Source organism: Acipenser ruthenus, chromosome 24 (assembly GCF_902713425.1).
Source record: "Acipenser ruthenus chromosome 24, fAciRut3.2 maternal haplotype, whole genome shotgun sequence".
NCBI lineage: Eukaryota > Metazoa > Chordata > Actinopteri > Acipenseriformes > Acipenseridae > Acipenser > Acipenser ruthenus.
In genome coordinates this window covers 25,341,279-25,367,351 of record NC_081212.1, presented here as the reverse complement: position 1 = coordinate 25,367,351, position 26,073 = coordinate 25,341,279, and the positions used below count along the sequence as shown (strand labels likewise).

Genomic DNA, 26,073 nt, shown 5'->3' with positions numbered 1-26,073 from the left:
CAATAGAAATACTACCAGAACCATTATATTACACAGCATTACCAGCAATGGCAAAACAGTCCTGCACGATGTTCCTGATATGGTAGCATGGCACTGCAATGGGTTACCGGTATGTATTGGTGCATGCCATTATGATACCATTTGCATGTTCAAAAATGAAAATGTTACCAGTCTGTTGTACTATAAACCTTAGTCGTAATATTTTCCTTTTTTGAATGCTATCAAAATGAATTGAACCAATGCACACATACTCCAAAAATGTTTGTTTTTTTTTCAAATCCATTGTGTTGCAATTGCTGGTAACCCATGATTTTATTCAGGGTAAGTGTTAGGGGTTGTAAAAAGCACAGAAGGTTTGCAAAATGGATTTAGACACAGTCTTTGTAAGGGTAAATGTTGAGCAAGAAGATGGCTCACACAACGTACAAATAAGAGTTTTGTTGACTGAGGATCTGTACACTTACACTACTTGCCTAGCAGTTGTAACACGAATTCTAACACATAGGCGCAAATTAAGAAGGTGAGTAAGTGACGTAACTCAAATGGCAGATTGATCACAGAGACATGGGAAAGTTATCCCTTTCTTGACAGTTCTGTGGATGCTTTTAATTGCAACCCACTAGCTTTATTTATTTAGTTTTATTACAAGAGCATATTTAGTTTCATATTGCTGGATTAGCCAATTAAAAGGGATTTTGTTTTGTGCCTGTATATTCAGAAATAAAATAAATCAAAGTACTGTTCTATTACCTTTCATTTAGTAGTAATTGCAGTGTAAAAATAATGTGGAGTAATTCTTAAATAATGTGGTCTAAAAATAATCGTCATCATGCTGAATATATATATATATAGTAAATGGGCCGTCACTCACGGTCATTCGTTGCTCCTTTAAAATCAGACCCAGCACACAGGATTGGAGTTTTAAGGGCTGACGCTCTATTTTTAATAAACAAAATAAACAAAAACAAAAACCTAACTCCGTTTTGGAGCCCTGACTACACACTCGTCAGGAACTTAACTAATAAACAGGACAGCTAAGCTGTTTACCTGTTAAAATCTAAACACACAGTTTAACCACACAACAAAAAGGCTTTCACACAGTACCTTATTACTTACGATTGAGCACATTTATCAAGCGGACTCTCCACACAGCAGCCCTGAGCAGACTGACTGCTTTCTTTAAATACCCTGCACCTGGCTCTAATTTACAATAATAGCCAGGTGCAGGTGATAATTAACAAATAAATGATAATTAAACAATAAAACAAATACATGTTTTTAGGCAGGGAGGATATATCTATCTATCTATCTATATATCTATATATATATATATATATATATATATATATATATATATATATATATATAGCTCAAAGAGCCAGCTGTCCAATGTTTCGATATGTTATACATATCTTTCTCAGGAATGAAATTAGGAAGTAGTGACATCACTGCAGTTAACGCTGGAATCTGAATTAGACACAAAAGGAACCCTGTGTTTTTTTGCCAGTCAAATCTGACCTGTGGAATGTCATGTGGGGCTATTAATGTAGCTGAACAGCAAGTGCCAATGAAAACAAACATCGAGTCTTATTGGCAGCTCTTTAAGATGTTTGTTTGATTTTGTCGTTTTTCATATTGCTGGGGGACTTTCAGTGAGTCTTTCTGTCTCAAGGAAAGTTGAATGGCAATCTTGGGGAGATTACGATTTCTTGACAGTTTACAAGTATATTATTAATCTATGATCAACCTTGAACCAGTAATTACCAGATCTGTATGCGTATTGCTGTTACTGTACTTGCCTGTTACTGTATGTATCTTTGTGAATCTCTTTTCCTTTTGAAACAAGACATACCTAAACATATGCTTTTATTGTGTGTTTAATTATTTTTATGGTGTAATTTATAGGTGACATGTCTCCTTTCAGAAGATCCTTGCCTAAGAAGGCATCTAGTTCAGTGTGACACCTGCACCTATTGCAAGTAATGGCACCTGTGAATATGATTCTGAACTCTGCTGCTTCTGTTAGTTCACTCACATAGCATAGCCCCTAATCTAATCCCTGAAGGCACATTCATGACAGTGTTTTACCACATTTTAAAATTGCGGCATTTATTTCAGATTTCAAAGTATAATTTGATTAATAGTTTGTTTTCAGAAATACGCACACTGCTGTGTTTGCTAAATGTTTTGTGTAACTCTGTATGTACCATTCACTTCCTTATCATCCATCATGGTCTGGGGGGACAGTTTAATGCTGTCAAGAAACTAAATAAAGCAAACAGAACAAGCAATGATCACTTCCAAAGGTTAGCCTGTAATGATATTTATCAAGCTTACTATCAGTGGTAACATGTGCAACTGTTTTTTGTTCCCCTCTGATTTCCATGTCTGGAGACTGTTGGTCATTCAGACGACTTGACAAGCTGTGTGTGTGCGTGTGTCTGATTGTACGATGCGGGCCATGCAGTGTCTGAAGCGGTGTCACAGATCTGTAACTTAATAATGGACTGAAGCTTCCTGCAGCATAATGTCATATAGAGTCTGGTTAGTCAAGCACAGTCCATGCTTGAATCAACTTTCTGTCAATATGTTTTTCTGCTTCAATTCACCTTTTTGTCAGCTTCATAGGCGGCTTTCATGGTTTGCTTTTGTACAAAGTAGTGGGTGATTGAACTAAATTAAGCAAAGCTGACATACACATTTCATTTTGATAGTTTTACCAAAACAAAAAGTAAAAAATGGACCAACCGGACATAATTGTACTATATATGTCAAGTGTGAGGTCGCAGTACCATTTGAGTAATGTATACTGTAAGTAATGTATGTCTATCTCCTAGATCTTATAGAATAAGTCACATTTCCCTGTGAAAGGTGCAGTACTGCCTGAAGGCAGCAAAGGTTGATTTTGTACACTTAAAGTGACGGTTTTGATGGCTGGTATCAAGCTGAAACAAAACCACTAATGATTACAATTTATGATCCACGTGCTTTCATACAAGTACAGTATGCTTGGTGTGGTTTTTTTTTTTTTTTTACACTGACATACAACTGACACTGCAACCCACTACCCTTATTTATTTAGTTTGATTACAAGGCTGTCTCCTAAGAGCGTATTTCATTTCCTGTTGTTGGATTAGACATTTAAAAGATAATTTTCTTTTTTTTTTGTTTGGTGCGTGTATTTAGAAAGAATCAAAGTAGTGTTCTGGTACTGTTCATCCAGCAATAACTACAGTATAAATAATGCAGATTATTTCATAGAGGATAATGCATGGGGTAGTGTGTGATATGAGAATTGAATGCCCACCCGTGGGGTGGGGTGCTACAGAAAAATATCCAAGCAGCTTTTTCTTGCCAGAGTTCTACATTTCTGTGTTGCTTGTTGGTGGGTGGGGGGGAGCTTACTCTACTTAGTCTGTGTTCCTGAGTTAATATTAGCTTGTGCTGGCTGGGGTCACGCTCTCTTGCTGGTGTTAATGAGCGCGTGCTTCCTGTAATAACCAGCCCTTGATCTCAAGTCATTGTTCAGTGAATCAGTAGAAACCGTTCTTCCGTAACAGGTAGGTTTCATAATGATGACTTCATGGCATCATGTGAGGATTCGGGGAAAAAAAAACAACTCTTAGCTGCTCTAAACAGGCCAAGAGCAACAGTAACAAAGGGAGAGTTCGTTTGCCGTTAACAGCCGACCATTGTAAGGCTGCCAAACTTAAGGACCACTAAGCAGTACACACCTTTTTCGTTGCTATGGCACAGTTAAACAAATTAAAGCAAATCTGATGTAAGTTGGGCTGGAGTCAGTTTAGTAGGCAGGTTGGTACAAAATGGTCACGGATAGTCAGAATAAATCCAGCATTTTATCAAAAGGTCGGGTCTCAGTCCAAATTCCTTTGTAGATTCATGCCAACCTAATTTGATTGTTCAACAGTATAATGCTGACAGTGCTTAAGCTAACAGCAGCAGTGAATTGCCAGTACATTTCCCCCCATGCCAGAAACTATTAGTGCAAACTTAAAATGAGCTGTAAAACTTTCAAAATCTCATTCATTATTGGTTTATTAGGCACTTTGAGATAATGGTGATTCTTATCATGAAAAATGTGTAGTCAAATAGTAAGCCTGGGATTTCTGGTGAGAACACTGAATTAGATCCTATGGGAGTTGCTTCTAGTGCTGTTTGTTTTCATATCTTCCATTTTTATTACAGGGCTGATCAGAGAACCCATTCACTGACAGCGATTCCAGACCTGCTGTAGCAGCCCCTGTTTCTTTTGAGAGCATTGTTTTTATTTGCCAGGGTTTGCCCATTTACTTCCTGCTCTTCTGGTCGCTTTAGTAGAATCATTATTCACTCAAAAGACAAAGCAGTTTGGAGCAGGACGTTTTTAAGGTTTCCCAGCTTTTTCGACTAAAAACTCCCATTCATTCTTACAAAACACATACACAATTCTCATTTCTGTCGGTTCCAAAGGCTCCTTTTTAAAATCGGCTCTTCTTTTCCTTTCTTATTCCCCCAATTTGTATATAAGGTAGTTTTACGACAATTACGATTGATTACACCTAAACATTTCATTTGATATTCAACAAAAATGATCATAAATTGCCATTGAATATTCTTGCATCTTGCCAAAAAAAAAAAAAAAAAATTCAAAATATATATGTTAAAAAAATAAAACAGGAGAATTTTTCATTTTGTACAGCTATTCCTTCAGATGTGGCTAGTTTGGGTAATGTAATCACTTTTATAGGTCTTAATAGAGATATTAACAGTCAATGTTCTTGGCTTCGGTTGCTCTAATAAAGAGTGAGAGAAACAATGGCTTTTTTTATATTATTCTCCAAGTAATTTCCCCAGAGCAGGATTTCTTTTTAATAAAAGTATTTATTAAAAAGAAAGTATTTGTGAGCTATTTTTTTAAATTTCTGAGAATACATCATGTACAAGTATTTCATATATATATATATATATATATATATATATATATATATATATATATATATATATATATATATATATATATAATCCAGGGCTGACACATACATGTATATATATAGTACAGTGGCCATTGAACCTGTGTTGTGTTCAATTGAAGATGAAGTGGCTTTTTCTATCTCCATCTGAAATCTCTTTTAGAAATTGTTTCCATGACTGTGAAGTGAGGTGATTCCCCGGTAACCCGATAAACTTTCCTTCCCAGCAAACATGACAACACTTGGCATACAAATAATAAGTGTCTCGATAATTGTGATTAGGAAAGTTCTCTCTCTTTTTTTTCCTTCGTAAGCATTTGGCCATGGAAAATATTTGGAAGGTAATAGGAAACATGTTATTGCAGTTATGAATTATCAGGCCGACAGATACCGTTTATGTGAAGGTTCCTCCATCTGTGACTTTTCTTTTTAATTACATTTTTTTTCCAAAAACAACATCACAATTAGTGAGAGACTAGATTTGCAAACATGGATTTTATTTTTACTTGTCTTCGGGCAATAATATTTTGATCTCAGTGTAAAAATGATTAATGACATATGTTAATGATGATTCATTCCAGATATTTAAAATATGAAGTACTTTTTTTTTTTACCTCAAAAGCTGCAAAGTTTCTGACAATAGCTCTTCTCGCTGTGCATGGATCCAATCTCACAGCAATAGTTAAGGACTGATATAGAATAGCATACAGCACAATACTTTCCAATGCACATTAACTCTAACCCTCATTGCACCCTGACTGCCATTGGCTGCTTTTTAATCTCTGTATGTGCTATTCATATATGGTAATGACATGTTATTTCAGGTGCTGTCATTACTCCACAAAACACATTTATGTTACCCTGACTGCTTAATTGTAAATTTAACGTCCACCATAATGCATTAACCACCTCGTCATTTTCTTGGTGGTTTTGACCATATCTTAAACTGCAGACACCTTTTTCAGATCTGAAAAGCATTCCAGTATCATCTATTTCTGGTGCGTGAGCATTTTAATATTCCAATCTGAATCCATACCATGGGTGTGGACACTTTATTTTGATGTCAGCAGAACATTTTTGAGGGATACCAAACGGATTGTCCTTCACACTAATTTCTGGTCTATGAAACATTATGGTATTTATTATGGAAAGCATGTGCAATTTGTAAGGACACGGGGTTCATCTGTTTGGATGACCGCAGTAGACAATACCAAGGGGGGAAGAGGTCTGCACTTCTTTTTGCACTGTATGATACACGATGATTGGTAATCGAATATCTCCTTTGCCTTCAGTAGAAAAGAAACAGAGCCCCCAGTCTGACAGCAAGATTCTCTGACCAGTAAAAGTCGAAAAATTAGTTATTGGAAAAATGTTGTCATGGTGTATAGTATGTCTATTTTTCTCCTTTTCCATATTAATGCATGTTCTGATGCCTTTTTACTCCGTTCACTTTCTTTGGTTTCCTTTGACTCCAAATAACGGTGTGCTGTGGTACAGTTCTGATTCAGTTAGAAGACTAATAGTCTAAAAATTAGCTAATCTTTTGGGTGCATTTGAGTGCACCGTTGCCAGTATAAATATATAAGGATGAAGTAACATCTTAAAGGTGCTTTTACTTAAAAATAAAAACACAGGAGGGGAAATATTTTAACAGCCTGTTTGATAATTAAAGAAAGCTGCATGGTCGTGTTCCTTAGCGATTCTTTGAGGTGAAACACTAAACATGGCATTTTGGAGTCCAGTTAAAGAAAATGTGGTAACGTTTCCTTTGAATTTTTAGTGCGTATCTATTGAGACGAGGCAGGAGAAGCAGAGAGTTTAGAGCTATTTGCTATTTGTTTCTCTAAGCCTTGGGATTATTGAAGAAATTAGTTTATGAGGGGCCAGAGGGGGCCTATTGGTGTGAAGCAATCCCAAACAGAGCATGAATAATAATAATAATAATAATAATAATAATAATAATAATAATAATAATAATAATAATAATAAATGAATGGATGTATTTGTCTTACTTATTTGGAAGATATGTGTACCATCATGTGACTAGACACACAGTCTTTATGGCACCGCTTGTCTCTCTGCTTCTGTTACAATGCAGCACCCCTTCACTGTTCAGAGTCTGCACTGCAAACCGGCAATCACATCTGAAATACCAGCAGTCTTTGGCATTAACTTCTGTAGAAGCTGATGCCATTTTAATTGCAAGTTGTCATTAATCTACTTCATCTCCAGATTACATGTAATGCGATCGTATAGCTCATGTGAAAACTACCTGTGCGGGATAGTGAAAGGAAATACCTTCCAATTAAAATAGATTTTGTTTTAATTAACGCTTACGCTGCAATTAGAATTACGTTTAGATTATTACAAATTTGTGGAGTAGAAGGAAAGAAAGGTTAGCACAACTTGCGAGAGTACTACCAGCATGTGGTGCGGTTTTAATTTAATTTTTCTTCGCTTGAGGAGTTTTGGTCTTATGCCAGGCCTCAGTGTTGTACTTTCACTGACCTGTTCCACATCACTTATGAAATAACAATGCCACTGAAAACCACACTGTGTTTTACACAAATCATCCCATTTAACTGCCTGACCTTTAGGATCAGATTATGAGCCTCTAGATAAACATGGCACTGGTGATTGACAGCCCATCAGTAACAAGTACAATAACAACAATATCCTCCCCTAGTCGTAGTCCAGTTCAGGAAGCTGGTTACCTTTGTAGAAATGACAGTGGTTCTGAATAATGCCACTCTCATTGAAATGCGTGTATCAGGCTTAGGACAGTCAGTCATTTAACAGTGCACGGTCTGTGTCTTTAGTGCATCTGTCTGCAAAACAAAACAACAACATTCCTTAAACTTGTAAATCTGGCCCTTTGTGGCGAGAATGATGATCATTTGTATGTTGTTTTTATTCTATATATTTTGGTATGGTTTTATTAATCTGTTCTCATCTGTATGGTTGGGGAATAAGTTTATACAGAATGATTTTTGAGACTATAGTCTGGAACAGCTCCAGCTGTATTCCTCAGAGGTATATATATATATATATACGACGATCATAAATCTGCTGCACTAACTACCCAAGAAAACCAAAGTCCTGACATTAATGTTGCACAATCTTTGCTTATTATTGCAATGAATCTCTAAGATGATCTGGTGTATCTCACAAGCTACGTCTGAGCTATGAAATTGGGTTGGGTGTAAGCAGACAACACCTGTTCTTCACCGCTAGAACCTTTTTAACGAGTGCTGCTTGCCAGTAATCATGGTATTACCGAATGGAATTCATGTGTTTTTAACAATGCTTTCTGATGGACGATGTCCTGGCTTCACTGAAGTGTCTAGTTTATCACCCGAAGTTTGCTTTTCTTGTCCTTTCTTTAATGTAACCACATTGCAAACAGGTACACTGGGGATCCAGTTGTAGAATATGTATAATGTGCTCAATAGTTAAATTATGTATGAGAGCAAACAGCACCTTGAAGCAGCCCACGTAGACAAGCTGCAGGGCAGTCCAGTCTCGCAGCGAGCTCTGTTATGGTACTGCTCCTGCCTTTCTTTCAAGGTAAGTCTGCTTTACCTTAGAGATCCATGCGCTTGTGTGTAATATGTACACACCTTTTTCATTATCACTGAGCCAGCATTGAGCAAATTACACCACCTACAGGTTCCCTGTATCAATAGGGTTCAGCTGAAGGGTATTAATGCTGTGCAATATGATCAGAATGAGCTGCTATTTGAGGGGTTACCAGACATCCTATTTGAGACCCTATTTGAGGGGTTACCAGATGGGATTGTCCCAGCTTTCAGCCTTACTTTTTTTGTCCAAGTCAGAAACAATAAAATTGGAAAAATCATCTCAGTTTTGCTTTTGCTATTTTGTATTCACATTTTTTAGAGGCAAGCTGACATCAACGTAGTTTATTATGCAAAAATAACACAAAGAACCTTAAGAATTTCTGCTTTAATAATTCTGATTATGTGGTTAGTAATTAATATTCTGTTTAACTTCTTGGACCATGGCTAATTAGCCTTTTAAGTTAGTCCCTATTGGGTTTGATTAACATGGGCATTATTGTAACTCGTTCAAAAAAATAAATACAAAAAATACATATACATAAATATATATATACAGACACAATGTTTAATTAAATTTTTATGATTGCGTTATTTAATCTGGCAACCCGACGATTCCTGTATGAGTTTATGCTGACCATCTTAAAGTGTAATTATTGCCTGAAGGGGCCTTCACATTGTTTCACTCCATTGTTATTGCAAACTTGACTATGTTCCACATCATCACATAGCTCATTTTTTTGGCTTGCATTCTATTCTGTGACGCTTTGCTCAACTTATAGTGAATGCTTGCAGTACGATGTGCATGAACAAGCTATGCAGAGAAAGATGAACTTTAGATAAACTTGCCAATATCAATATTCGAACCGCAAGATGTTTTAAATTAGACAAACGCGAGGCACAGACCGTTTAGATTTGTCTTAACTGAGCAGTTAAAGGTGTTATTAACTTGGCTGTTTAAAAATGTCCATGTACAGTATTAAGCAAAGGTCTGGCCTACTTCTTTACTGTGGGTGGATTAAATAAATCCCATAATATCTCAAAATGCTGTAAAATGATTGTTGTTAAGTTATATTTGAAACATTTATAATATTTCATAAAAAGCCACTTAATGATTGTTTTTAGTGACTCAGAGGTGTGAGACCTCCTGTTAGCCAGAGATCTGTAGAGTTCACATTGAAATGATGTAACCACGTGTTATGACTAGAAACTGCCCTGACAAACTCTATAGTTTCCTATTGTGTGTGTTGAACAGCTCTCCACCTCAGTCTGGTTGGTTTCTCTTTCCTTTTATTTTAATGGTTACCAATAGACTTTAATATGATTTGTCTCATATTGTAAACTTCACTGTTATAAATAAATAGAGAAGTGAAGAAGGGACTGTGGTTTCTTTTTCTTTTGTTCTTTCTTTTTTTTCAGAAATGACTTTTGGATTTAAATCCAGGACAGACCAGAGGGCCTGAAAACCCAATCTAATGGAATGGTTAAACAGGCTTCATGTGGAGGGAATTTAGATGGGCCCGGAATACACATGGTTGTTAGGGTTCCCAGCTGACCCTGTTTACTCTGGATCATTCCAGTTTTGAGGAAAGGTGTCCCGGGAATTCAGTATGATTCTTGGGACACTAAAAGTTCACAGTTTTTAATCCTATCCTGATTTTTAATCTTATGCTTCTTCATCCATGTAAATTACTACAGCAACACCTCAATGCTAGTACCATGAATTGAGCACAAGTTAGACAAATCAAGATATTACTGCCGTAGACTCACAATATGAACTGGTTGTCAATACTATAGTAGTAATATTATCAATGTTTCCTATCGGATGTATATAGGATTTCTGAAGCGCATCTCTAAAACAGCAACACCCAGTACAACAGGCAGTAGAAACAAATACATTTTGTTATTGAGAAATACTTGGGAGTTGTTTCTTCTGCTGTGGTATGAATGCACTGGAGGGAAGTAAACCTGTGCAGTATGATACATGATGCAGATGGCCAAAGAATTAAGACTGATTTAAACAAATATTTTTTAAAGACTTGTGTTTTCAATTACAATGAGAAAATGAATAATCATGTGTCATTGTCTGAAATCATTTTTCATATGAAGCAACAGCTTACAAGTTATGAATTAGGATGGTTGTGAAACCCTTCCTGTCATTTAAAACATTCCACCAGAGAGGATCGAGTTGCACAATTTACACTGAGAAAACAGCAGGTCCCATTATTCCTTGTTTTGTTAACGTGTTCTGAATTTGTTGTTGGTTTTAAGAAATCAGGGGCCACGGGGCAGAGAATTGGAAGCAAATTGAACCACCAAAATAACCCAGAAAAAGGTATAATTGCCAGCGGGGTAAGGTCAATTACATTTGTGGTGGTATCTTTTTCAAGCTGGGCTGACAAATTTCCTCAAAGAGCTACTTATTAATACTCACTTGTAATTGAGATATTTATTATAATCAGTCATAGATATAACAGCTGTTAAGGGGTAATGTACACAGGCATGCACTCAGCCAGCAAACTGAGGTCAGGGGTCAAGGCCAAGTCTTTAAATCCCCAACCGTCTGCCTCAACAGTACTGCACATTGTTACTTTTCAGTTATAGTGCCCGTTTAGCTTGTAAGACTTTTTGACCTGTGGAGGGTGTTTTATCCGTTGGTTTTGTGTTGTGCTTCGTGTGTCACAATTCAAGGTAAAGCATCCTCAATCACTTTTAAATAGACAGGGTCAGAGGGGTGAGGATTTCATCAGCTATGATCAAATATAAAAGTTATTTAGGGTTCCCAAAGGACGACATACACTGATATTGAGCCATTTTTAAGATGGTCACTAAAGTGGCGTACATAACTTCAGTTTAATCCAGCGAATATTGCAACACAAACACAATTCACTGACCCACCTCACAAAGCACTTACTTTCATACTTTGTTTTCACCCTTTTTCCTGCCTTCATGATTGGCCTTGCTCTGAGGGATTTGGCAGTAAAATGACCACCCCGTCTCTAGATCAGCCAAGGTACTGAGCAATTTCACACAGCTCTGCCAGTTTACTTGGCATGGAACCTGCATACTGAAAGGGTGAGCCCAAAAGTCAAAGGCCAAATTTGAGCTCTGTTTTGCTGTGTGCTGGCTTTATTAAACTGGTATGACTGACTTGCTATGTCCTTGATGTGCTAATCTATTTTTCTTGAGTTTTTTAAACGATTATCCTGCTGTCTTTTAACAATCCCATCTAATAACAAGGCTTCCTCTGTGACAGAACAGGATAGCAGTATAATAATATTATTTAACACTTGCAATATGTCCTGTGATAATCAAATAAAATTGAACGGGTCTCAGTAATTTGATTAAGGTCAGTTAAAAAAAAGTAAATCCATTTGTTGCCATTAATTGACAGAAGCCAGAAAAGTTTAAAACAGGGGTAAGTAAAATAAGAAGCAATAATCATTTCTCTCAGCTGATAAAGAGGCAGAAAGCTGATCTTCTGGTTCATGTTTTGTTTGGGTTTGCCCTGAATTTCTTCATTTTGGTTTACAGTACATCAGGGAAACTAGATTAAAGCATTGCGTATGATTGGATGACTAATTCTGAGCTTTCATTAACTGCAAGTCTTTCAGTAGGTTTTAATCTATTAAGCTCTTAGTCAGCTGGGGCACATCTATTCGCTGTGGATTTTTATTAACTAAAGATGCATCTAATAATTACTTTCATCTTTGACTGCCAAGTATTGTTTGAGAATCTTAGCGTTTCTGGTAAAGCTTCTAAAATGACTGGCTGTATTAAAATATAATGGCTTTTTTTTTTTTTTGGCAGTTCCTCAGTCCCAGGTGCCCAGATACCTGAAGTACTGACCACAGCAAAACAAAACAGGGAATTTGGCCCAATTCAAGCGAGCCATTAATGGTGACAGCAGTGTTCTTCATGGCTGGATTTGTTATCTGTATTTTGTACTCATACCATACCATACCTCACATCTGTGCCTGAAGAAGCCAGGCTGGCCCAGGAAAGGACATGCATGATTGAACCCAATACTTCACCACAGTACTGAAACATGGTGGAAGTAATAATAATAATAATAATAATAATAGTACTATGGAATTGGCTGATGCCAGTTAAAACAATATAGATGTTTCCAAAATCCCTCTTCATCTCTCTCATTTCATGGTTAGTCTTTCACAAAATTGACATGCTTTTGCAATTAACTGATTCCGAAAGTATTACCTTAAGTGTTTAGTTAATAAGGGACGTTCTGTTTCCTTGCATGGCTACTACAGGAAAACAAACATTTTCTGTGCGGCCTCTTAGAGAAAACACTCAACACGTGTATATAATGCTTGACACGTGCTCCCCGCACATCAGTCCGCCACCCAAGAAATCCCAGAGCTGAGGATGAAATCATGTGTAATTAAGTGCTTCTCAGGTGGCCACTGTGTGTTTTTGCAGGTTGCATGTGGAAACCACAGCCTGGATATTGTTTCCTTAAAACTTTCACATGATTATTTATAGAAACAATAAATCACAGCGAAGGGTTCTGATTCTGGCACTGATGCTTACCTTTCCCAAAAAGCAGTAAGCAAACCTGGAAGATGATGATAATCAAAATCAGGTATGGGGTCACATACTTGTGAAGCCTGTTTAAAATGTTCCAGGTCTTTATTAAATACGGGAGACTCGTGATTGGATGTCAGGAATTACAGTTTTTAAGCAAAAATATTCTGGCTCTGATTTTCCGTGGAGGCTCGAAAACAGGACCCTGTTTTATTCGGCAATTAAACACGTTACTCCCTACATTGGTTAACAATGCAGTAATATAAACGCTGTCTTGTTACCTTTTCTATTAATGGCTAGAGGGCTGTTGACAAGCCCCAATTTCTCTTCCTTTCTCTTCCTTTCCATCCTTTGTTCCTTCAATGTGTTTTTTGTTTGGTATTTTTATTGCATATTTTTGTTAAAAGTAGATTATATTTCAGATGCTTGCCACAGTGGGTGAGCTAGTGTTGTTAATGCATTGTACAGTTGTTTATAGTTGGCAGAAAATAAGTCACAACAACAGTTTCCATTGCCAACATCTAGCTGTTTGAATGTCTAAATCCTTATTAATGCACTGTATACAACACTGCCAGCACATAAGATGTGATATGTTTCTGAAAGGGCTGCATTGCTATTCTTCTGGTTTCTTTAAACTCATTCCCAATGCTGCAAATGTTTTGAATTTGGAGTTAAGAGTGAGGGTATTGATTTATCCAGTGCGTGTGAAGGATCCTTGGCAGATAGTAATCCGACTATGATCACCCTGTGACTTTCTGAGCTTTTGGAAGGAGGTTGTGAATATATAGATTTTTTTTTTTATCAAACTGGCTTGATAACTGAAGGGCTGCGTGTATTGTGCCAGGTGTCAGACGCAATATTAGGAACTGCTCTATTGATCTTAATACCACCACCATTAAAATCAATTTTAAAAAAACCAAACATAGTCATTGAAGTGTTGTTATAAAACAGTATAAAACAGTCTTTGGAGGATTTCAGATATTTAATAATATTGGAGATGTTGCGGTCCACAGAAAGTGTTAGCGTAGGAAGTGAAGAGCATATGGCAAATGTTGTCTAGTCTGTGTTTTCATAAATAATCTATCATGTGTGTTTCGTGTCTGAATGTCAATGTTTCCAAATGCAAATGAAAATAAAAGATGTTCATTGAAGGCCTCATTCGTGTACCTAAGATTTTCCTTATTGATATTGTAATATTTAACCAGTGAAAACTTTGCACTGAAACAAAAGCCTAAGAAATCCGGCCTACAGAGTAGTGCAGTCTATTTTGAATGGATGGTAATTGCCTTGATGGCACATTGTAATCAAGTCAATGTGCATTCAGTTGTCTGTGGTGTTGTATATCCATAAATGTTGAAAAAATGAAGCGTGCTACTGCTAAAGCAATGTGTTCATGCAGAAAATATGCTTGAGTTTAAGCATAAACTCCCTTCTTCTGCAGCTTATAGGTTGTCTGAAGGCTATGGGGTTTCTTTTACCGGAAAATAAATGGGACTAATTAGTTTGCCTCTGATGTGAAGTGCAAGTACGGCTCACTGCAATAGCATTGCCTGTAACAATAAGGTGTTAAAATTCAACAATGTTAAAAAAAAGTTCAAAAGTCTTGTGGAAAAGCAAATGTTTTTCTTCTGTATCCTACACCTGATTGACCACGAACTTCGGCTATTTCAGATATAGCCCTGGGTTCAGTGCTTGCACAGATATTAATGTGTTTTATTTGTGTTTTAAAAAAAAAAAACTCCTTTAGGCCACCACAAGTCCTGGATTATATAAGGGTGACCATGTGCCAAAATGAACCAACCTTCAGGTCACAATTTTGTGATGATTGTTTCAAATGAATTTTTCACTTACCAGATTATTTTGAGAAAAATGAAAAAAAATAAATAATAATGAATGTGTTATCCCAGAATTACGACCCGAGGGTTGGTTCATTAAGGCTTGTGGGTATGCAGAATGCGTTCAGGATTTGTAACTGTAACGAGGACACAGGAAGCCATGAGGTTTTTGAAGTTTTTTTTTTTAATTTAGCATTCATCAGTTGTTCAGGCCTTTAATTAATGATTGATCATGCTCTTAAAACAAACCAAAAAAACAGTCCAGCTTGAGCATGGTGTAGAGCTCCTTCTGTACTGTAGCTGCTTAGCTACTGTTTATTGCATTCTTTGCATTGAGTCTCGGGGATTAGTGATTTAACCCTCTCAATAACTTCATCTAAAGCCTCTCAAATGTTCTTTTTCATTTAAACACATTTGTATACACAGTATAGCCAAGGTTTGTTCATATTTTAATACCAGACAATATACAGTAATAGCTTTTTTTTGTTGTTGTCTATGATGTCACCATTCCAGTCTGTTTCACAGTTCTGAATTGTAGAGATGATGCTATTGGCTTTCTTACCATTAGAAGTCATAAAAGCCATATACTGTAGGAACTACTGTTTTGTTTTGGTTTTTTTGCTTTGTGAAATGTAATCAGAAAAACAAACCAAATCTAAATGAATATTGGAATGCATTTTTCAAATGACATTACTAAAGGTTTTTTTTTGTTGTTGTTCTATATTCATAGACTACAAGCGTGATGGGAAATGCTGTGCAGTGAACTTATCATGGGCTATGCATGGACTTTAATCACTTTAACCCTAACCCTAACCCTTACTCTAACAGTAGCAGTAGGATACTATATATATATAAAATACATATTATAACTTTCTGGTATTTGGTGAGTATGTAATTTACAGTTGAGTGAAGAGCTCTTACTTTGTCTTTTCCTTTTTAATACTGGTTGGTCCATTTCATAAAAGGTACATTATTCTAGTCATGGCCACCAATAAGTAACAGGATTAGTAATTGATTCTGTTTTTTTATTCAGTATTTTAGCAATAGGGAAGGAAAAGAAAAGAAAGGAAAGCCCAGTTTTTCCACATTATTGATATTTCTACATTACGTTTTTTTTTTTTTTTTAAATAAGTGGTGGAAGCTAAGAAGAATTGCAATGCAGGAGCCTTCTGAGAAGCTCAGTCCTTAAACGGCTAAAGTGGATCTGACTTTTACTTGATCTCTACTCGCTGCAATAACAACTCTATTTGGCAGGACTTTACAGGCCTGAGTCTGTTCGCTACCGCAGCACCTGAAATACATCCAGATTTCCAACTGCAAAAAACAACAACTGTATCTGTAAGACATTTGAAATAGTTACTACCTGACAATGCACTATGCAGCATTTATGACCAATAAAAAAGACCTGATGGTAAAAGGTTCCAGCAATGGGATTCTGAGATATGTACTATGTACACTTCAGAAGAATGTGGGCATCTTAGCCAGAAAGAAATGGTTTCTATAACAAAACCAGTACTTTATATGATGAGGTCTACTGCTGATGAAAATATTCTATTATTCTCTTAGGAGATTATTACAATGTCTGTATTTTATTGTTTTCTGTTTAGTCTGTCATAACTCAGAACGAGAGCAATGCAGAAGAATAATGTACAGTAAGGTAATAAATAACAAGAATAGAAAAACAACAGGCAGAGAATGGCTCCAGCATTCTGGTAACATAAACCAATGTTGTTATTCTTAGAGATGAATAGGCTTGTTCAGATTCCCCAGCACGGTTCTCTTGTATAACTGTCCTTTAGCTAAATGCAACAGCAGTTAGTTTTGTTATTCATGATTTTGTAGGTTATTGGTTTCTTTAACCACAGTCTGCTGCAGTTTTGTAAAAATCAGACTTTACTGAATTCATCTAAAACAAGTCAAAGTCTAGTCCAGTCAAGTCCAGGTCTTTATTCCACTCAGATTCTAAATAAGTTAATGGACCCTTAAGAAGTTCAATGAACTAATTCAAGACCTATAATACAGCTCCAGGGAAGAGTTGTGCAACAGTGATCTAAAGAGACTTTAAAATATGGTGATTCATGGAAATACAAGACCACAAAGATTCATTAAAAAAATCCCACTCATATTCGGTGAGAACATTTTGCACAAGGGTAGTTTATTAGTCCTTTGCGGGTGGGGTGCTGATAAGTACAGAGGTTGCCATCATCCTCGGGGTTTAGGCTTTATCCACCAACCAGGCATTCTTTCATTCGGACACTTCTCCAAAAAGGAGTACTGCAACGATGTGCATCGCATTTTTGCTTGGCACTGGAGAGAGCTTGCTGACGTCACACACCCCAGACGCCAACTTTCCTATTACTGTCGAAGCCTTGCCAGGAAACCCAATTCTAGTCTGGCTCCCTTTTATATATGAGAAATCTCAGACAGCGATAAGATAGGCCTAAGAAACAGGAAACCGTTGGTGCTAAATTGCACATTGCAAACATCATTCCAAATTCCTTTTCTGCACAATAATAAGGGCAGATGTCCATCTTTCCTTCAGAATACACTCTAGAGATATACTGTGCAATAGTATGCAATCATATCCCCTATGCAGTTTTTTCTTTTTCATTTTTTTTATTTTTTTTTTAGAAAATTATTTTTTAAATGTGAAGTTCACTAACACAACATTACTTAATGAAACCAGAGTCCCCTAGAGGTGTGCAGAAACTCGTTCTCATACTGGTAACTGCCTTTAAGAAGTATTTATCAGCAGGTATTCAATAAATCAATTCATTAACGTGTTGATTTCAAAACAAGAAAAACTGTCCTTCCCTCACCTTTACAGTTGAGTACCAATCAATGGCAATGAACTTCCACATTGAGAGTTTTAAAAGCGGATTGGAAGAATATTTTCCACTCATCCGGGGCGCTGACATTTTTACTGCCGTACTGGCGTACCAAGCCCGTAAACGGACTTTCCTTAGGGCAATGTAATTGCAAAGGTATGCTGCTGAAAATCTTTTTTCAAAGCTATAAATCGACCTCAGCTTTATTTGCTGTGGTAGCATATCACTTCTGGATATGAAGCAATAGGGGGTTTGCATGGCAGCCTGGTAGGTTGTAATTCTAGGTAAAAGCTGTATTTTTCATTTGTGTGAGATGTTTTAATTATTTGGTGGCTTCCACTTACATGACCCCGTAATATCCATAGTTACATAAATTGGGATTTCCTTTCCATCGTTATCAACATAATTGGCCTTGCTGACTGTATTTTATAAAACAATATGGTACCATCAGCCAATCATCTCCCAGCTCTTGAAGTTTAAATGTCTCATGTTTTTGACTTTTTTTTTTCTAATAGCGATAGTGCCCTCTCTATCAAGGCTGTACCAACGGCACGATCACTTAAATGTATCCTTGGTGTACATGTATTTCGAGGAAGACATTACATTAACATCTTTGGTTTCTAAAAACATTTTCCTTCGCTCGTTACTGTATGTATATTATGTTTTATAATCAGTAGATTAGATTAATGTAGATACGTGTAGCAATAGACAAAACATTTGAAATAATCCTAGTACCTTGGAATATCATCAGCCACTACTCTATAAACATTACATTAATGGAATAAAACTACATATCTGTGTTATAGCTGTACTTTTCTCTTTTTCTGGGTAAAAAAACTCGTCACCATATAATTCCACCTGTCTCTGTTGAGTTGATTCACTTAGAAGCCCCATCAAGGTTAACAGCAAAAGTGCTGTTCTTAATTTGACTGTTTGGTGCTGATTCTGCAGCACAAGGCTGACACAGTTTTGGAAATCGTCCAAGGGCAGTTCATTTAAAGATGGAACAAACACCGTTGCATACCTTTTGTTTTTGCTTTTAACAGGTTTTGACAGTAATTACTGATGTGTTCCATAAATATTAGGAATAAATAGCACTGCATGTAATGCACATGTCAGAACACACAGTGATGGCTCATTGGGCAGAACATAACAAAGGTTCCATGACAGCTATTTAAACATTACGTGGTTGAGAGTGGCCTGTTTAAAGACTCTCCTCGAAGCAAACCTAATGCTGAATGACAGGGTGGTGAGGAAAAGAGCATTGTTAAATAGACATTACATGCATAGGAACTGGCAAAACTTAAGCAGGATAATTATCTTAGAGCCCAGTACAGTCATTGTTACTAAATATTACAGTTATTCACTTGTAGTTAATTTGCTTTATGTCTGTTTACTGTATTTCCAGTTGTAAATGTGTAATTTGGATACAAGTGTATAGCATTAGGTTTATTTAAAATTATTATGTAGCCTAGCCTTTTTTTATTCTTATCAGTAGCGTTATTTAATGCTGTCAACTTGTAAAATTATTTTTTTCCATGGGATGGGTAAGCTGTGCAGTGGGGTGAAGTTATTTTAGGGCTCAGTGTAATAGTTTGTTTTGCTTTGCTCACACGCAGACGTCCCGGATCACACGCTCTGATGAGGACAAGGACTTGGGATGGGATGCCTGGGGTTCCTGGAGCGACTGTTCCCGCACATGCGGAGGCGGGGCGTCCTACTCACTACGAAGGTGTCTGAATGGAAGGTTAGCGTCTTAACAACTCATTACAGCTATAATGAGGCTCTGTAGGCACAGTAGAGCTGTACTGGAATGGATTTACCCACATCACTTTCAATTTTGAGTAAAAAAAAAACAAAAAAACATTCAGTTTATCAACCTGAGTTAGTGTGCTCTTTTACTTATACAGCATGGGCTTCTAAAAGTTTTACTACAGTATTTTATTTTAATTTGATCCGTAACTACTAAACATTCAATAGTGCTAAATATATGATCATTTGGCATGGTCATTTGGCATGTTACCATGTTATTCCCATCTAAGTATCCTGATTATGATATGTTTCATCTGCTCTCTATCATCCCTTTACTGTGATTTTACTGTTAAGTATACACTTGACTGTGTTTTTTACCATGGTGTAATATACCACTGGAAACAATGGTATGTATAGAAGTGTATTTCTAGGAAATCAGATGCACGGTAAAGTCCTCATGGTAGGCATGGTAACAAAACACATTTGGTTAGTCTGGAGAATTACAATCTGTTTCAGCACCAAAATGAAAGGTTCAGCATTCTCAGAGAGAAACAATGAGGTTTAATTGGATTTCAAGTGCAGATACATACAGCACTGCAGCTTACCCTGCTTTAAGTTCAGCAAGTTACTTAAAAAATAAATAAATAAATAGTTTTGATAAGCAAATTATACCTGACACAGATTTATTTTCTTGGTCGATTTAATTTTTCATCAGCAGTTTAGAGCAAAAAAAAAAAAAAAAAAACCTCAGCAACCAATCTAAGTTAAATAAGCTCTTGTTTTAGGCTATTGCTAACATTTCATTTTTATTGTAACCATGTGCATGTGGTTACGTTTTATTGTAATATGGCTCTTGCTTGCTGATGCTTTAACAAAGTCTGTACGACACTGCATTATTGCTCTTGCATTCCATTGTAGTGAGTTTATTTTAATAGTGTATCTTCGTTACAATGCATTATTACTTTTATGTGGTTGTGTGTAATTGACTCTATTGATCTTCTGCACAATGTAAGATGATGAAAGATGGAGCCAAACACATGGAATTAAACATAAAGCATGGTAAACAAGGTTTATTTCATTCCTCATTGTTACCACACATGCTGTCGTCTGAGAAAATAAATCACATTGTTAAAAAGCATGCTGATGGGTGAGGCTTGCTTCAAAGACTAATGAAAACAATACAACATGCACACTACTTGATTTTGACTGCCATATAAGTTGCTGATTGAAAGCAGGCATACAATATATAGAGAGACTTGAGTATGTTGCATAATCTCCACTTTAATTTTTTTGAAAATGTGCATATTCTCAAACAGAGTTTATAGGTTGCATGTCGACAAATTGAAAATATTCTGCCAACTATGAGTGCGTGTGTGTGTGAGTGTGAGTGCGTGTGTGTGTGAGTGTGTGAGTGTGTGTGTGTGCGCGTGTGTGTGAGAGTGTGTGTGTGAGTGTGAGTGTGTGTGTGTGTGTGTGTTTGTGTGTGTGTGTGTGTGTGGAGGCAGGTATTACTATCAGTGTACAGACAAAATTTGAGAAAATGTCCCCACAGATAGTAACTCCTGAAAAAACGATGTTGTGGGGACATCCCCACTTTGTAAAACACCTTTTTAAGAACTAAATATACCTTTAAAAAAACGTGCCAAAATATTTAGTTTGTTGTCAACTTTCACCGTGTGAAGTTTTTGTCTGACTGAAATAGTAAATAAAATGATAGTGAGAGTCAATGAGAATGCCCACAAATATAGGAATGCAAACGTGTGTGTGCATGTGTGTGTGTGTGTGTGTGTGTCTGTGTGTGTGTGGCTTTCAAATCAAGCTCAATCCCTGTACATTCCATAATTAATTGTAATATACATTTGTAAGTATACATACAAAGTTCTTGCCAAAACACTGATATTGGTTTAATCCTTGCAGAAAAAAAAAATGGGGAAATGATTTACATTTATTTGAAAATGCCTTTTATTTGTCTACTTCAGAACAGGTACACTGTTGTTATCTTTAAAAATGTGAATATGTCTTTCAAAAGATTCTGAACGTGATTGTGCACTGTTGAAAGAACGGATTTAAAATTGGCCCGCTGTGTCAGAATACCAATGTCAGATGGAAGACTTATACTTTGAATTGTGAGCAGCAAGCTGAAAATAATGCGAGTATCATGCCAGTTTTTGTTACCAAAGATGAAGAACCTCATGAGTCATGCAGGAGTGTGCAAAACAAAACAAGCCCCTTCCTTATTAGCACAGACACACTTATTAACATTGCACCTGTTGAAGTGAAACAGAGCAGAAGGGAGCAGGTGTCTGGATTTAAGATTGATAGAATCCTTCTGCAAATGGTAAAGCCATGCAAAGGGGTACATTTTCAGAATTTGTTCAAACTTAACTTCACCGGTCCTTCTCACTGTTAAGGTGTCTAGTCACAACAGGAGATGAAATTTGTGAAATGTCTCAGTCCAGTGTTGTTCTTGGAACATCATCATGTGTGCCTCCTGCCTCATCCTCCCTTGGTTTTATTTTCACAAGCCTTCTTGGCTCCAGTGAGGTTTAATTCAGCTGATAGTAACACCAAGTGACTGAGCATGCTGTCTTATATAGACTCCAGCCAAAAGGTGAAATACGATTAATCAAAAACGTGTACCTCATTCCACCAGTCTCTGGGCACATATAAACGGTTCTTAATCCAGTGTTTTCACATATTTTACATAGATGATATCTTCACTGTAGTTTGCACAAGTCTGCTGTTGAAACTTGGTAGCAAACAAATCCTAAAATGGGAAGTACTATATAGTGGTAGCAGTCCAATAAAGCTGAAGGAACACAAAGCCAGTTTGTGGCTTGGAAGCTGGCTTCAGGAGACTAGGTTTCAGGCCACTGTATGGCACACCAGGGGAGACTTGGGGTTTGATACAGCGAAGTAGCCTCAGACTAGGTCTCCAGGTCTCCTGGAACCAGGTTCCTGAAAAAGTGGCTTTGTGTTCCCTCAGCTTAAATGTCCAATTGAAAGAAAAAGTTGGTATTCTCATTCCACTACTATGAGATACAACAATGTTTGTGTCTCTGTCACTGAATTTGTTTTCCTTGGGGTTCTTATCAATCGCTGCTACATTTATGAAGTGTTGTATATAAACTCTTGTTATGTCTGCTTTCTGAGTTTAACCTGGAGCCAGATACAAATATATATTTATAGAAAAGAGATTCTGGAGCATTATCAAAGTCAGTGTATGTTCTGACAACTGTGTTGTCAGTGCAATATAACTTTGTATGTGAATCGTTTCCAGCTAGACAGCCTCGGCTTGCACTGGTAGTGGAGGCCCCAGTGCTATTCATCTACCTGAACGATCTCTGAGGTACAGTTAAGTAATACCAAGTGTAAGAGCACAAGAATGGCGTTCAATTCAAGGCGGTAATGCAACATGAAAGTAACTCTTAATATTTAATACTGATTAATGTTTTCTAACCCTTTCTGGGTTTTGAATTTGCCAGTTTAAGCTCAGCAGGGGTTTCGGTCAATGACTAACTTCATTATGCGCAGGTCCTGGCAGGTGAAGTTCAGTCCTGTTCTGACAGGTGATGCCGAGTTTTACTTGATTCGAAATGAAATGCCTGTCAGAAGTAATTCCATTTAATGCCCCAGACTCACATTCTTGTGTAAAGACAGGTATATATTTTATGAAAAGAATTGAATCAGGGATTAGGGAACAAAGGGCCTTATTTATAGATTCTTTGGGGCACGGTTTTCCATCATTGTGGTGGAAAACTGAAGCTTACAGCCAAAAAATTAATTCACCAAAGCAAGATTTTTTTTTGCTAGAATTCTTCCACAGCCAAAACTGTTTCACAGCATGAAGAAAATAGTACCCATTCCAATCTAAAAATGAACAAGAATGCTTCTACAGCTGCTGCACTTGGGGTTGGTTTACCTAAAACACAGAACAAATCATCTGCATTGCATTCTATACTGGAATCTGCCTGTTACATATCTGCAGAACCTGCCTAACAATATTAACATTAGGAAGAATATCAATCTTTTTTTTAATAGCCTTTGTTTTTATTTCAGAAATTGTGAAGGACGAAACATAAGATACAAAACATGCAGTAACATGGTAAGGGACATAATTCAACATTGACTGTTTAATAACTCTGATATTAAAAGTACTGTATTTTGCGCAAATAATTCTTTTCATGCTAGTTTTCAATAATACTTTTAATTGCCTTCCAACTTGTAAAAGGGCATCCTTTTTCCCCAATAATGTCCCAGTAGCTATTAAAGGGTGGGCAGTACTGTGTATGCTAGATGTCCGACTTTGAAAGTCTTTAACAGAGCAGGCTAAGAAAAAAAAAAACATTTCATTAAAGACATTGTGAAAAGAAATGCATACAAATTATGTGGAAAGCTGCTGAGTAGTTTAACCATATATTATATGGAAAATGTGGCTTTCTGTTTGACCTTCTCAGAAGTGGATAATATCTACTGAAGTGGCTAACACTGGGCCTGTTTAACATCTTTGGGGTTTAATATATATATGGCTCCTGTGGATTAAAGGACCTGGAGCCCAGTTTCTCACAGGTAGTATCCCATTACAGCCGTGACTGTTTTATTAGGCAGAAGATCTGTCATTTACCTGATTCAGCAGGAACGTCCTGGATTGTCAGTACTGGTGTTAGCGCCCCCATATGGTAAAGCTACGTCATTCCGCTTGGAGGAATGATGAGGACGAAAAGGCCTCCAAATGTCACCTCTAGTTATTGTACCATTGAAGTGTTTTCATCTGGGTTCATTATACACTTGCAGTGATTTCAATCAGGTCTAGTGGGAAGTGGTCCCAGCATAATATTTACAGTATTTCGGTCAAGAAGATGAGCTGAGAAGTTTTAGACAGTGCAAGGGTTTTGTCTGGATTAAGGAATCTTTGACATCATGGCATGATATTTATTGATGTATAAGATGTATAAATGTTATTTGGGATTAATATAGTTCATTGCTGTTTGTAATTAGAGACAAGTTTTCTTGAAGTATTCAGTGGACAACCAACAGATAAGTGTCAAACTAGAAATGCCACATTTGTTGCTTGTAAAAAGAAAACAAAAAACAGTTAATTAAGTCTATTTTGCAAGCATTTTAATAATGATGTCCAAAAACTAACCCTTCACTACCCTTTGTATTTTAATTAAGTGATTGAAAAATGAATGGGAGGCAACTAAGCTCTCCATAAGACACCTTAACTTTCAATTCTGAACTGCCTATTTTAATTTTATTTTTTTCTTTTAGAAGGGGACATCGTTTATTTTTTTGTTTTAGTGCTTGATAAAAAAAACAAAATGTCTTCCTATTGTTGAGTTGTATTTAATAAAGGCTGTGCAGTAGACTTTTAATTTTCTGTTTAATCTTTTCTTTCTCTTAGGAATGTCCTGTAGAAATCAGTGACTTCAGAGCTCAGCAATGCTCGGCACACAATGATGTTAAATACCAGGGACACGTGTACGAGTGGCTCCCAGTTTACAATGACCCTGCTGCTCCCTGTGCGCTCAAGTGCAAAGCTAGGGGGAAGAACCAGGTAGTGGAACTGGCACCCAAAGTGCTGGACGGCACCCGATGTAAGACAGATTCCCTGGATATGTGCATCAGTGGGATCTGTCAGGTAAACAAAGCAGATATATGTATTTCACATGAGCTCAGCTGATTCATACTTTACATACTGCTCTGGCCAAACGTTTTGCATCATCAACCTATAGAATGAACTGTTCTTGCTTCATGAAGTCGAATGAAACCTGCTGAATAATGTTACGTTAACATATTGAATTACATACCACTTTGTGGTTTTCCATATACTTGACAAAATCTAAATCTATTTGAAATCTAACATGAAATACTGTACTACTATTATGGCTTCCGGTAGACTTGCAATATCATTATGTAGTTTCTTTGATGATGTTAAATAAAATATCTAAATTATTATTTTTTTTAAAATTATGTTTCAATCCTAAAATTCTTGGTTATGCAAAACCTTTGGCCATAGCTGTATATAGATTTGCAGTTTTCCCATTGAGTTTGTCTGCAGATACTGAAATAAGCCTTAAGCACTTATGTGATTTGGTAAGATGGATGAGGTGCCCGCTGGAAGCTGGTTCATACTTTAAACATTGAAATGTACTAAAGGCTAACAGTGTAGAGATTTGATTAAATAAAATATGCTGATATTGGACAGGATGGAAAGAAATGTACTGCATAATGGAATCTCCATATGCTTGTTGATTTATTTTTTTCTTAAATGCTGTTGATTGATATGGACCCTTGTGAAATTTGGTTTCTGGAATCGACTGTGAAGCGCTGTATATACATAATGTGCAATGAGTACACTGGAGAGCCTTAGGGATGCAGATTTTGACTGAGTTCATTACAATGGTAAACCCCCCATCTGTATGCACTGATACCCAAACCAGTCAGGCTTCTGTCAATTTTCCTTTTTTTTTTCCACAGTCCATTAAAAAGATATAACGATCAGATTTAATTCCAGTAGTGATGAATTATAGAAATATCAAAGATTGATTTGCTACTGCAAGTC

The 26,073-nt window shown here is 36.7% G+C and overlaps 1 protein-coding gene across 1 annotated transcript in view; it reads left to right on the top strand.

Moving 5' to 3' along the window:
- LOC117429628 (ADAMTS-like protein 3) overlaps positions 1-26,073 on the top strand; it is a 128,173-nt gene that overhangs the window by 41,531 nt on the left and 60,569 nt on the right. The window contains exons 4-6 of the mRNA XM_058998932.1: positions 19,376-19,503; positions 23,568-23,613; positions 24,913-25,149. Coding sequence (XP_058854915.1) covers positions 19,376-19,503; positions 23,568-23,613; positions 24,913-25,149 — 411 coding nt within the window. The remainder of the gene's footprint in view (positions 1-19,375; positions 19,504-23,567; positions 23,614-24,912; positions 25,150-26,073) is intronic.